Here is a 14019-nt window from a genome sequence, read left to right on the forward strand (position 1 = left end):
AACTGCTAGAACAAGGTTCAACAAGGAAGGTGGGTGACAAGACACCTCTGTTGCAGCTCATGCTAATTGTGAGTAGTTGCTGTAACATCAGATGGGGTACATCTAGGTCAGGACCAGTCATTTATCTGGTCTTACCAGTTAATTACAACAAACATCACGTGAACTGATTTAATTATTCCCAGTCATGTTCAAACATGATTGAGATTTGAGATGTGAGGGAAAAAACACTATAGAGTGTAGTAGCTCTTTGAGAGGGTTTAGTGGAAGAGAATCTCTAGACTTGAGTCACCTAGCAGGAAAGCAGTGAGAAGACGAGAGTAGAGGAGACTGTGTGGGTTTGGAAAGTGCCTAATTAGGGTCTGTGTGCTGAGTAAAGAACTAATAACAAGGAGCAACACTGACATCATACATTGCCCTGTCACCTGTCAGTCTTAACTGCATTGCCTTCAACCCTCCACCTCGGTTGTCTTCCCACCCGGATCCGCTGACAACGCTTCCACCACCCGAGGCCGTTCAGGATGTGGCATTACACGCTGTTTTTTCCGTGGGCTCTTCTGCCCGAGAGAGAGGTCTCGGTGCACGGAGGGACCGTGATCTACGAACACCGGCACGGAGGCGCCCGGGGGCGGGCAGGCGGCTGCCGCCAGGGGGCGCCACCGCGCCGCCCAGCCCTCACCGCGCCGCGCAGCCCCGCGAAACGGGGTAGCCCGCAATCTGTTGTGATCTTCTGTTAAAAGGCAGAAAGCTTAAAAATGCTGCCCCTTCCTGGGAAGATCCCGTGTCTGTCCTTGCATGGCACAGGCAGGATTCTGGCTTGGGTCTATCGGTTTGAAAAATTAACTAAAAATAAAGGCATTTTTGCGCAGGAACAGCTCATGTACATACAGTGAAAACTTCCTAGTCAGCAGAACACCTGTAAGTAGGTCGTGCCCTATTTATTATGGTGGCTTCAAGTGTTTCTTCTGAAGAGATATTAAACCAGAACTTGTCACAGTGAATAAACCATCTCTAATTCATCCCGTGCAAATGCCAGGAAAGGGCTTTGCTGGTTGATAACTTACTTTATGTCAGCTCCTGTAGTAAAACTACACTGCCTCTGCCTAAGAATTCTGTTTTCCCTGTACTTCCAAATCTAATCTGTGCCTGAATCTAAAAGATCTCCTTTCCACATATGAGAGAGAAGTTTGCTCAATCTGTCTCTGGAACATCACTGCCAAGAGCTGCCTATTCCAAGTTTGCCACATGCAGCAGAGACCACTGTCCACAAATTAATTTTTCATATTTTGAATTTCCTGCTCTTTTCCTCAGCTCCCCATTTTCAGGTCCCAGATGAAAACAGCTGCAAGAAATTTCCACATTTTTTTTTTAAATATATCTAATGACTTGGCCACCATTTCCAAGAACTTGTCCTCTGTCTTGTTATATCCTAACATATTTTTGGTACAAATTTCAGCAAACTTCATCTTTTGGATAAAATAACACCTTTTGATCCTGTTACTTCTTCTCTCGGAGCAGGACTGTCAGCAGCTCTGCCTATGGCTCATTGCAGCCAGCTTATAAATTACAGAGAGATTTTAATCAAGAATAATTAAAATGGCTGAAGATTTCAAATAAGGTATCACAGTATTTTATATTCCTCTGTCAGAGAATCAAACAAAACCTTCTCTAACAGAACAGGTAGCTGGGAGTCAGCAGAGCACCTCCCGTTCTTATGCTGATTAGTTACAGATACATTTGCTCCAGCGCCTTATGTAGTAAAACTTAGCTAATGATTACACAAAGTGCAGGCATATTTTTCACATGGTACTATTAGATATCCAACTTTATTGACTACTTTTGCCATTTGCTTTATTGCAGACTGATACCCAGATCATGCTCTGTGATTCAGATTGTGATTTCAGCATTCATTTAAGCTAGGATGAACAGCAATCTAGTTTGATTTCTTTATATATTCCATCATTTTTCAGACTTTCTAACCATATAACTGGCCTACTGAGTACAGGTTTCTTGTTCCTCTGGGAATGAGCTGTTGTCAGTAAGGGATTATGTACATTTATGAGCAACCCAACTGCTTTAGCTGTTGCAGGCTTCTTTGCTAAAACCAAACTGGCGCTAGCACGTTGCTGCTCTTTGATTTATGGATTTGCTTTGAAATCACCCTTCTGGGTTCTAACGTTATGTCAGTAACTCATGGATTTTATCTGAAAAAAAACCAACAAAAAACCCAAAAGAATTCTTCTTAGCACAAAACAAATGCTGAAGACTGAAGCAAGCAAGACCTTTAGTTCTGTTTCATCTCTGTCCTGCGTCTTCTGGTTTTTGTTTACCTGGGCTTGGGTGAGGAAGGACTGCAGGGTTGTATTCAAACCCTTATTTGCCTTTCATTTCGCTAAGATAACTTCCTGTCTCCCTTCTCTGCGAGTCCAAGATAAAGGCACTGCTCGAACAGCTGAACTATTGTTTTGCTTGTTATTATTCATTTTGCATGTTTTATATGGGCTAGCTGAATGAATGACAGCCCTTCCACAGGTCCCTGAGCTCATGGTGCCCTCTCTGCTGAAGGTATAGTTCAGAGGGAGCTCGCTGCAGTCCCTGCTGCTCTACCCACAGTTTGGGCCATTATAGCCTTGAAAATGGATGAGGACAGGAAAACTGAGGACACCCCTTTCTGGGAAGTAGCTGAAAAGTGGCTACAGAGGTAGTGAACCTCAGCTGCCATGGCAACCCCCCTTTCTGTGGAAAAGCCTACATTGTGGCTGGTTCTTCTGCTTCTTGCCCACATCTTCCATCCTCAGGAGAACTGCTTCTTGACTTCCACATTACTCAGACCTTTACAACCCATGAAATATGGTGAACAGTGGTATCCTGGGCCACACTAGGAGGGGTTTTGCTGGCAGGTAGAGGTTCTCCCCCTCAGCACTGAGAGGACACACCTGTGAGGTCCTTAGTATAAGACACACTGACATACTGAACGAAGTCAGCAAAGTGCCACAAAGATCTCTTCTGTGAAGAAAGGCTGAGAGAGCTGGGACTGTTCAGCTTGGAAAAGAGAAGGGTCATAGAGATCTTATCAATGTATATAAATACCTGAAGGGAGGGTGCAAAGAGGATGGAGCCAGGCTTTTCTCAGTGGTGCCCAGTGACAGGACGAGAGGCAATGACATAAACTTTTTCACCATATGGGTGCCCAAGCACTGGCACAGGTTGCCCAGAGAGGCAATGGATTCCATTGTCAGATATTCAAAAGCTACCTGTATAAGGTCCTGGACAGCTGGCCATTGGTGGCCATCATGGAGCAGTGAGGTTGGACCAAACGACCTATAGATGTCCCTTGTCACCTCAAGCTTTCTGTGATCCTGTGAACAAAGGGACAATTCTGAGGGCAAAGTTTTGCTGGTGACCACAGAGGTCCCTCAGGAATCAGAAAGTGGCATCGGGCTGTCTTTTTTCATGACTGCTCTCTAGAGGATGTTTGCTCATGGAAATAGCATGTTCATGCCATTAAAAAGCTGGATAGACAAGCATGAAGCAAAGCAAACAGGTATGTCTCATCTAATGACATACGTAAGTTTGCTTTAGCTCCTTAAAAAAACCCAAACCAACAAATTACTCCATGTGTAAGTACTCCAGTCTCATTACCTGACACACTCTAACACTCCTATTGACATTAGTGGAATTACTAGGTTCTTGCAAGCAAGGATCACTTTATTTAAACACCTAAAGACAAAGGTATGAGATTCCTGGCACCTCATTAACAAGGAGAAAAAATTCTGCCTTAAAGAGAAAGGAAAACAGATAATAGCAGATAATGAAAAGATACTAGCAGTAACCCTGGTATTGTAAAACTTCTCTTTTGAATCAAAACAACTGTTTCCATAGCTGAATGTATTCTTTCTTTCCTGGAAAAGGGGATGAGAAGGGAACACTGAAGGCCTTAATTGTGCAAGGGGGAAGGATGGACAGAAAGAAGAAGAGTAGGAGAGAATGGTTTTACTATGAAATATGAAAAGATAAAAATTAATCCAAGGTATTTGATAAAAATGGCAGTTGGTATTTGGTACCAAATTTGGTAAGAATGAATGAAACCCCCTAACCAATTGTTCTTACTTGCATCGTTATGAGGTTAATGTTGAAAAAGAATTGCAATTCCCAAGCAGTTGTACAAATGTAAAATCTAATATATTCCTTAAAGAGCACGCTGTAACAATAAAACACTTTTCAAACCAGGTCTTGTATCTCACCCATTAGAAATCTTATCTACACCATTAAGCCTAGACTACAAAGAAAGGAGTAAATAATGTCTTACTTTTACAACAGTAACAGAACTAATTATCCAGGCCATAAGGTAGCTTTTGTTTGTTTACCCTGTTCAGTTTTTTCAGCAGTTTTTAAGGAAACACCTTAGAAAAAATAGGGAGCCATTCCTTCGTTTGTATGGGACATAGGCACACAATGTTTATCCACTTATCTATCTGTCTAGCTTTCTTATGATCTTATTTGTCATAAAATACAAAGAAGAAAAGAAGAGTGTATCCTTCAATCATACCAGCAATTTTTAGGGCATTATCTGTGTTTGAAGGTTATAGACTCCTTAAGGAAGCATTTTGCATTTAGAGTCCTAGAGCATCTTCTTAAATGCATTTCCCTTAAGATCACTAGGACTAAGCCATACGGGGAACAAGCCCTTCCTACCCATTTGAGAAATGTTCTGTTTGCTGGCTCTAGACGGATTTTTTGGTCTCTATTTTATTTTTAGAAGTGTATAATCACTGGGATTAAACAGTCCTTGTCCTTTCCTAATGTTACTATAAAAAACTGAAATTGCTTTCTGCTTTCACTGGTCATCCACTCCTGCTCTTTCAAAGTTTTACTCTCCAATTTAATTTCCATTGCTGTTTGCTGGACCTGTTCATTATTGACTTTCACAGCAAACATCTCTATGAAGTTCTTCAGAAAACCTCAAAGAGAAAACTCAACCCAGTTACACAAACCAGCTAACAGAGCAGAACCTGAAAACTGGGTGAGTTTATGCCATGAAGTTTCAAGTCTTTTGAAAGCTACATTTTAAGAAACCTGTGAACAAAAGGTGTTCTGTGCTATATTATTTTGGTGTCATTATGGGAAGGAGTCTCTAAGGGGATACTGCAGAAGGGCAGGATGTCCCCAGCTCTGCTCCTCTGATAAACCTGCCTCTGCTGAGCAGCCACAGCAGCACACACACATTCACCATTGGGCAGAGACATGGGGATGGCCCTCTGGGACTCAGGCTGCGCTCTGGGCATCTTCCAGCTTCTCAGTAGCTTTAAATACAGGTAACCTGGAATTTTCTTGTGAAAAGAGAGGTTTGGGGGAATGAAGCAAGTAGGGTTAAACCTCAAGGAATTAAATCACACATGGTTTTAAATTGCATTTACTTTCACTGGAAAATAACCCTTTTCCTAAACAATCCTTTCAGATTCAGGAATCTTCAGAAGTGATACCTTATCTTCTGGTCCACAAAGTACTTGGAGATAGATAACTGTGTAAGTATGTTCTGCTCAGCATGACTGTTTCCTTGAGTAAGCAGACCATGTACTGGCCTTATCCAACATTCACAGCTAGCTTGCACCCAGGTTTTTGCATGTTTTGGGAAAGAGACAGGATCAAACTTGATTCCCCCTGGGGTGCTCATTGATTTCACCTTCCTGCCAGTGGCAGGGCTTGGTGCCTGAACTTGTTCTGGAATGTTTGTCAGCTGTTTCTTCAGAGATAAATCAGTGTATTGCTGGGCGATGGACAGATCCTGCAGGTCGCTGGGTCCCAAGCATTTCTGGGGTTCTCCTGAGGAAGGAAAAGTGTGCTGGCCCATCTTTTCCTGGGTCTGCCATAGGAATGTAATGGACACTTGTATGTTCTGTGAAGGGGTGTTCAAAAGTATGGTCCTATACTTTTTGTGCAATCAGACACACCATTGTCTAATCCAGAGCTTGTTAGGGCCTGAGCCTGCAGTTCTTGCACATATAAAATTTCCTCTTATTTGCCAGCCACAGGGAGATCTCAGTCAGCATCTCACAGCTTCATTTCTCCATTCCCTGAAGTTGTGGGTTTCATGAACAAGAGCAAGAGCAGTTGCTAATGGAAAACTTCCCTCATGAGAAAGGTCACCGAAAGTCTCTGTTCATCACTAAATTCTCTCATTTGTAAAACACGAAACTACTACTGCTTCACTTCCCAGGCCCGATCCACCCTCCCACCTCATCCACTAATGCAAGGCTAATTGTATGCTAGATAATATTCTCTTTAAACACAAGCTATTACTTGGGATGACCAGAAAAATTTAAGAACATGAGGAACTGGAATACTGCTTTTAATGTATATAGCTGTATTTACATATATATTGTATTCTATATATTGCTTTCTAAAGTTCTTGTGATTACATTCCTTGTTCCTGGGAAGCGTTTATTTCCAGCAAATAACACAGGCAGGATGCTTCTTCTTTTCCTGCAACTTTTGCAGTTCTGACACTATAAAGACTGATGTGGTGCCCTATGTCTACAGATATTGTGGAGATTCTCCTCTAGGTGTTATTACAGTTTAGCTTTTCTTTGCTGGTGAAGTGTTGCAGTTTCTGATGATTCTAGCTCATCATATAGATATTCTCCGTCAAGTACACAAATACAAGGTTTTATCTCTAGACAGCCTATAGATTCTTAACAGGAACACATGCATATTTAAGAAATAACATCATTAATTGAATGCTTATGATATTGACATCAAAGTTGCTTTTAAAGAGTGATATTCTATAAAGAGATGTACAGAGCTAGCACTTCTCAGGCTTTCTGCTGTCAGCTACACATCTGATCCTTCAAATCCTAGCTGGTTTGTATGTCCAAAAGATTTGCTGCTTTTTCCTGTAACAGCTAGCCTCACAAGAAGTAACACTGCCTCCCTATATACTTTGCCTTGACTAAATGACACCTCATTTGTGTCCTGGAGAACATCAGTTGTCCTGGAGAAAATCACACCTTGGGGCTCTCACACCTTTTGCTGTCTTTGCAGAATTGTCTCTTAGCCCTGCTGAAATCTATCCCTTGCAAGGGCCTTTGGACACCATCACATCCCAAATGCTAATCATTTTTATTTACTTTGGTATGCAGCCTGCAAGACTAGCAAAGCTCAGTCAAGAAGAAAACACAAAACCCCCTCTTTGACAGGGTTTGCTTAGTAGTAGTATCATCAGTCATGCAAAGCATGAGATCATAGAATACTCATTTTCATTTCTACTCCACCTTCTCTTCAAATAGCTCAACCTAGACTTTCAACCATGAATGAATAATATCTAACAATTGCTCTTTGAAGTAAGTAGTATTATCCTTGTATACAGAGCTGAAAATGGACCGCAGTTAGTTAAATAACTTTCCCAGGCATGCACCAGAACTGCATCAATCAGGGAAAAGAAACACTCTCTTTTTTTCAGTCCTGGATTTTGAATCAGCAAGATCATGTTTGATAGGAGCAAGACATTCATTTTACAGTTAGAGACGAATAGTTTCAGGCATTTGAGATGGAAACAAACACTATTTCATTTTCTCTTAACAGCTAATTGTTGGAAAGATTTTTGGTAGAGGAAATCAAGCTTAAAATAAAAAACTCTTCCCTCTAACCAGAAAAAAAAAAAAAATTAAAGGCCCTTTCAGATATTAATATTGTGCTTTCTTCTATTTAGGTCATTGAATAACAACAACAAAAACTGTTAAGATACAGATGCATCATATTCCATTCTACCAGGGTATCTGATTAGCAGATTATTTACCTGGGAGACTGCAGATATATTACTTAATGTGATCAGGTCAAGCTAGCATTAACACCAGGAATACATTTACACCAGGAAGAAGAAAACAAACAAACAAAAAAAATCAGTATTCTTAAATACGTTAATACTCTTATTTAATGCTCTTAAATACTTGAGCAAGAAATGTGTCAGATGCAGTGAGAGCAAAATCCAGGCTGGACTGGGAGAAATTAGGGTCATGGAAGGGAGAAGAGCATGTCCAGAAGAGAGGAGAAAGGTGGGCCAGAAAAGATGCAAGAGAAAATGAATGGATAAGAAGTCAAAGGTGAAAGAAAGGAAAGGTGCAAAGTGATGCAGTGAGAGACTGGGAAATGGAGAGGAAAGGGTCCAAGGAGGAGCATGAGGAGACTGTACCTGCTAGCTGAAATGGGCTTCCATTGGGGTGGCCAAGGAGCCAGCCTGCTGCCATGGCTGGTGATGCCCTGCAGTCCCCCAGCCCCAGCGAGTGAAACCAAGTCATGCAGGTGGTTGCCTTAAGGGTGCACGTCACTGCCCACAGTGAAACCACTTCTTCAAAATTGAGGTCCTGGGACCTCAGCCTGAAGGAAACACTGTGGTACAGGGAGAAGAGGGGCCTCTCTGAAAGCTGGGGAGCATCTTCCTTCTGTCAGAGAATGCCTCTGCCAAGCCAAACAGCTGCTTCCACTCCAGCTGCTCTGCCCTTGCCCCTCTCTTTACCCCTTCTCTCACACTTCTACACAAACCTATTTTCTCGGGTAAATTTAGTGCAGCTGATTTTTTGCTGTCTCACCTCAATTCTTATTTTTGAAGCAGTTATAGTTTCTGCTTTCATGCACCGGCAGTCTGCATAATTTATTTGAGTATTGATGAGGGGGAGAACAAGTGTCACTGCCAAGCTAAAGAGCTTAAAAAAACAATCCAAAGTTTGTGTGATTCCATGGGAACACCCTGCTGTATCTGTCATCGTGGGCTGAGGGAGGTTTCCTGGCCTGGGTGAGTGCTTGGTCTGCTGGTGACAGAGGACTTGCTGCGGTCATTTCCATGAGCCAATGGATGGGGAGCAGGTTTTTGGCATGGGGCTGTGTTTGCGCCAGGGGAAAAGGGAACTAGCACTGTCCACGGGAGGTTTATACTGAGCTACAGCTGCTCTGAAGTCGTTTTGCAAATGATTTGTCAAGGGGATAAGAATAAAGGTCTCCAGGCTCACCCTGAGACATGAGCCTCTAGGGACACGGCCCCTCTGCCCTTAGCCTGTCCCTACTTGCTGCCTTCCTTGGAGTGTAGCATGCCAGGACCTGCCTCATCATTGCCTTCCAGTCACTGGTGTGTAAAGGGTAGAACCATCCCGGCCCTGGCTGAAGTTGCTCACCCCAGCAAGGCCTCTTGTTTGTATTAGGACAGGACATCACAGAGAAGCAGGAGGGTCTCCTCAGCTTCCACAGCCCCACATCACAGCCCCAGGCAGAAAGCGGATCCAGTTTTAAGGGATAAGCTGGAGCATCTGCCCCACAATCCCACAGGATACGCTGGGGTATTTTTACTATTCATTCAACTGTTACAGTTTATATCTAAAAGTATATTTTATTACATTATTCAGTCAGTTACAGTTTTACTTGCTAGGGACCAAGCATTCATTCTGCAACTGTACAGAACCTGGATAAAAAGAATCCCTAAAAAATAAATTCAGCATCAGTAAGGTGTTCCCAGAAACCTGTCAGAGGTGATACCTATATATTTTTATTTTTTACTGATACCTGGTAAATAGCTTCTTTTGAATTAAGGTAGTTTAAATAAAAATGTAGATGGACTAGAAATAGACAGACATATCATAGGTAAAAGAAGCCACAGAAAATGTCCCATAGGTAATTGCAGGGACAATGGGGGAAATGGCATTGAGACCACCATTGTTAGCAAAGACAAGCGGATGATCTCTCACAAGACTGCCCTAGAAGACTGCGGCAATAGCATTGTACACTGGTGTTGGAGACAAGTTTGTATGTGATGCAGTTCAAAGGAAGGAGCTGAAATTATATGAAAACTAGGGAGGTATACATTTGCAAGGACTCAAAAACTGGGAAAGGAAGTATAGGATTCCACAGGCCCTAGAGAAATCATTGCAAGCAGGGAAATGTCATGCTGGCAACAAGATGTCCTAGCTGGCAGGTTGGCTTTTTGTTTTCCACAGCCCTCACTGGTACTCAGTCCCAGCATGGATGAGGTTGGAAAACACCTCTGGCAATAGCTTAGTCGGGTCCCACGTTGAAAGCATGATCAGGTAGCACAGGTTGCCCCAGAGCACATCCAGTAAGGTTTTAAATATCTCCAAGGATGGAGAGTCCACAATTTCTCCAGGCAATTATTCAGCACTCAACTACCCTTGCAGTAAAAATGTGTTGCCTAACATTCAAGGGGAATGTCCTGTGTCTCAGTTTGTCCTGTTGTTGGTCCTCAGTCCTGTCACCAGATACCACAGAAAGGAGTCTAGGTCACCCACAGGTATTTATACATATTGGTAAGATCCAAGGCTCTCTTCTCCAGGATAAATAGCCCCAGCCCTTTCATCCCCTTCTTGCATGTCAGATACCCCAATCCCTTAACTTTTTCATGGCTCTTCACTGGACTTACTCCAGTAAATCCATGTTTTTCTTGTACTTTCTTCAATCCCTTTCAAAACCATACCTCCATACAGGTTTTGCCCTCAGAAACCAGGGAGTAGACACTGTGCTTCTGTTCTGAAACTACTAGACATCTACCCCATCTAGTTACTGCTCATGAACAGTTGGGTGACATGGCAATGACCTGTCTGAATGCTTACGTACATACTAAATGAGTGTCTTTTGATTTAAAATTGGCAAGTAAGTAAAGTGCTTTGTTTTCTCTTTCACTTACTGCATTCAGCACTGGAAGCCACTGGGATGCTATTGAAGATCTTACACTTTTTTGTGCTTGAAACAAGATGAAACTAACACTAACTTTCTTAATCACGAGACTGTTGCTGGTGATTCAGCTGATCTGGTATCAGAAGTCTCAATACATACGTCATGTTTTAGGCTTAAAAGCTTCTGTGAAAGATGCTATCAGCTAGGACAGTTCATATCTATTGGATGGAAGCAAAATAAACTTATAAAATCTGGCATACTGGCTTATTCCCAGAGGTGCTGGACTGAGGGTAGAGAGGATTAAACAAATATGTCATACACACGTAAAGCATTCTTCTAAGTGAGTAGGCTGGGTTGGGTTTTTTCCACCATGAAAGAGTGCTTTCTGTTACCAAGTATTTTATCCAAGTTATGTCACACTATGGTTGGTCTTCACTGCACCAGTTAGATAAAGTCAACTCCAGTGGGAGTAGCCACATGGCAAGAACCTCTCTAGCTAAAATGTATGACTGGATTACTAGCACAGTTAAACTAGACTTATATTTTAGTGCTTGTACTAATATGAACTCTAGCTTAGGGTGAGACCTCCACCTTATACATTATTAACACAGGTGTTAGCATACATTTTGAATGTAGGTGTTAGCAGGAGCACTTCAGGGTCAGCTCCTGATTTGCTACTTGGTTTGAATTCAAGACTTCACTGAGTGGGAATGAATTTCTTTTTGCATGTGAATGGGAGTTGAGCTGGGGAGCAACATTTAGTTTCTTCCAGATACTGTTAGTAAAGACAACCGCCTAGCTAGGGACACATGGGTATTGCCACAGCAGGTTGGTCCTACTTACTCAAGCCAATATCCTGACTGCCATATTAGCAATTCTCAAACATTTCAAAGGAAGATAAAAAAGCCCCTTAATTTTGTGGAATCACCTCCACAAAGAGTGGCAATTTCCCTTAGATTTCAGACAGCAGTTGGTGTATATCCTGAACTATCAGGCTCTATTACTCTTCCTTCAAAAAAAATAAATGAGCAAATGCTAAATTATTGTCTAGTATTACTGTGGACTCTGATTATGCTTGTATTTTTGTAAATCTTGCTAACTTTTTTTCTTAATGATACATTACAATGATAGACTTTAAAGGTTAAATTCAGATTATTTGAAAACTTTTTTTAGAAGCATTTCCTTTGATCCATTTCAATTATATTAAGCAAGGCCAGTTTTGTAAGTAGAGATCATATTTTTTAATAGACCAATTGGTACTGTTGAAAAAAAGTATTTAGGCATTACTTTTTTCAACTACTTGGTTTAACAAGATTCCTACCTACAAAACTTGTCTTGCCTATGCCTTAAAAAAAATTAAAATCACAGCTACAATAACTCTATCCCTCAAAAAGTATTATTATTCATTTGCATTATCTGATGCCAGCCTGCACTTCAGGATCTGTTTCCACATGATTTACTAAACATGTTAATTTTGGGTCAACGCAAAGAGAAATTATCACTCCCAATAGCAGACGTGGCTTTCTCAACACCGATTTGAATGTTACAGGAGAGCTATTTGGCACTTGCAATATCATTTGGCTGGAGAAAAGAGCTGTTGGCAGGGATTTTCTTCCCAAAGATCCTACTTCCCTTTTCCCCCCTTATTTTTCATCTCATAATGTTTAATTCTGCCTTTCTGTCAGAGATTATACAAATTCTGTCACTTGGCTGTTTCTGGGTTGGAAAACACACCACAGTCATGGCTTAACTACAAAGTGGGACAAGACCCAGGGGTATCTATCTGTTTCTCCTAAAGTAAAGTAAATCTCTGTATGTACTCAGGAGAGGAATGGTAGTGCTCTCCATATAGGTGCCAGCTTCAATCAACAGGGGATCTAGTTTTGTGGAGAAAGGATAACATCATCAATCAGTAATCTGCAGGAATGTCCAGTAAATCTCCTTGCAGTGCACAAGCTAGCAGTGCAAGTAGAAGCAGATAGGGAATGGCAGGCAGGACTCCTCAGCTCTCTGGCTGACCAGCAGGAACAGGCAATAAAAACATAATTCTGGAGGCAAACACACAATTAATGAGCAGGTGTCAGGCTCCTACATACTCAATAGCTGCAGGTCAGTCTTCAGGTCAAGTCCTTATACATAGTGAACAGAAATTAAAGGACAGAAGAGAGGAGAGTTTGCTGGAGCCACAAAACGAGGATTATGCCATCTTGAGCCTCTTCCCATTACTGATGCTGCTCTGCTGGCCAAGGGAAGATAGAAAAGATGAGGAATGCTTCCAAACTGATTTGATGCTTGAATCAGGTACAGCACTTACACCAGACACCCTTAGGATGGTACCACACATCTCACTGCTACCCAGGCACTCCGGCTGGCAGGATCACATAGTACTGCCCAGTCTGCTATCTCAGCTCTGCCTGCATCCGGTGGGAATGTTTTCGACCCAAGCTACAGCATGCAGACAGAGAAAATGTGGGTCTTGTATACACAAGCATTTTTGTGTCCTTGTTCCTAACCTCACTGTGTATATGTAATATTAGACATGCATAGATCAACAAAAGAGCTGTGGGAAAAGCAGATTCACAAGGCTGAAAGGTTAAAATACACTTCAGCAATGGGAGTGGCTACACCACTGAAGTCTTTGCTTGGAAGAATTCATTTCACGTTCAACCAGTTTACCCAGAAAAGGTATTACCCTAAGTGTATCAAGAAATCTCTTGTAAGATAACTTGATACCATTAAATCCACAGTACTACAACTATGGATAAAAAGATACACAAAGCTTGGGAAAGCTCTGGGTGAAAGCTGAAATTTTCCTTCTCAAACATTCTTCTACAGCCCCTTCCAACCTTTTCGCACATATACGTAACTTGCCCACAGTCTGACCCTTCTGAAGGGAAGGGATATTTTCCCAGAGGACATGATACATGGAATAAGGGGGCACAGACTGCTGATTACCAGACTTCAGCAGAAGGTGATATGGGGTTCTTCTCTTCCTCCATACCTGGCATTACCTCAACACATCTTTTACCTCCAAAACTCCTATTTGTACACATGCACCCCAAAGGCTCCAGCTGCGCTGTGCTGGCATCTTCCCAGGGCATGGGTGAGCAGGATAAAGGGAGAGAAAACAATGCAATCACAGACTCTCCCTTTCTCCACTGCAGCAGCTGAGGGAAGTGCCACTGGTGTTCACTGGTGTGCAGCTGTGCACAGAGTGAGGAAGCCCTTGGTTTCACTCCTCAGAGGCATAATGCTGATGCCAGGGGCCTCAGTGATAACACAACCAAGCAGCACTGGGGGTCCCTCAGCTAAAGCAGCTAGGACTGCCTCTGATCCATATACTGATGC

General features: G+C 42.2%; 1 protein-coding gene across 2 annotated transcripts in view; it reads right to left on the reverse strand.

The window, feature by feature from the left end:
* The window catches only part of FLT3 (fms related receptor tyrosine kinase 3), a 43169-nt gene extending 32949 nt beyond the window's left edge, over positions 1 to 10220 (reverse strand). For both annotated transcript variants that reach the window (XM_061374384.1, XM_061374383.1), the window contains exon 1: positions 8186 to 10220. In XM_061374384.1, coding sequence (XP_061230368.1) covers positions 8186 to 8291 — 106 coding nt within the window. In that variant the 5' untranslated portion in view covers positions 8292 to 10220. The remainder of the gene's footprint in view (positions 1 to 8185) is intronic.
* Positions 10221 to 14019: the final 3799 nt, after the last annotated feature.

Source organism: Neopsephotus bourkii, unplaced genomic scaffold (genome assembly GCF_033783945.1).
Source record: "Neopsephotus bourkii isolate Nb327-2 ecotype Australia unplaced genomic scaffold, CSIRO-AGI_Nbou_v1 NB_1638, whole genome shotgun sequence".
Taxonomy (NCBI): domain Eukaryota; kingdom Metazoa; phylum Chordata; class Aves; order Psittaciformes; family Psittacidae; genus Neopsephotus; species Neopsephotus bourkii.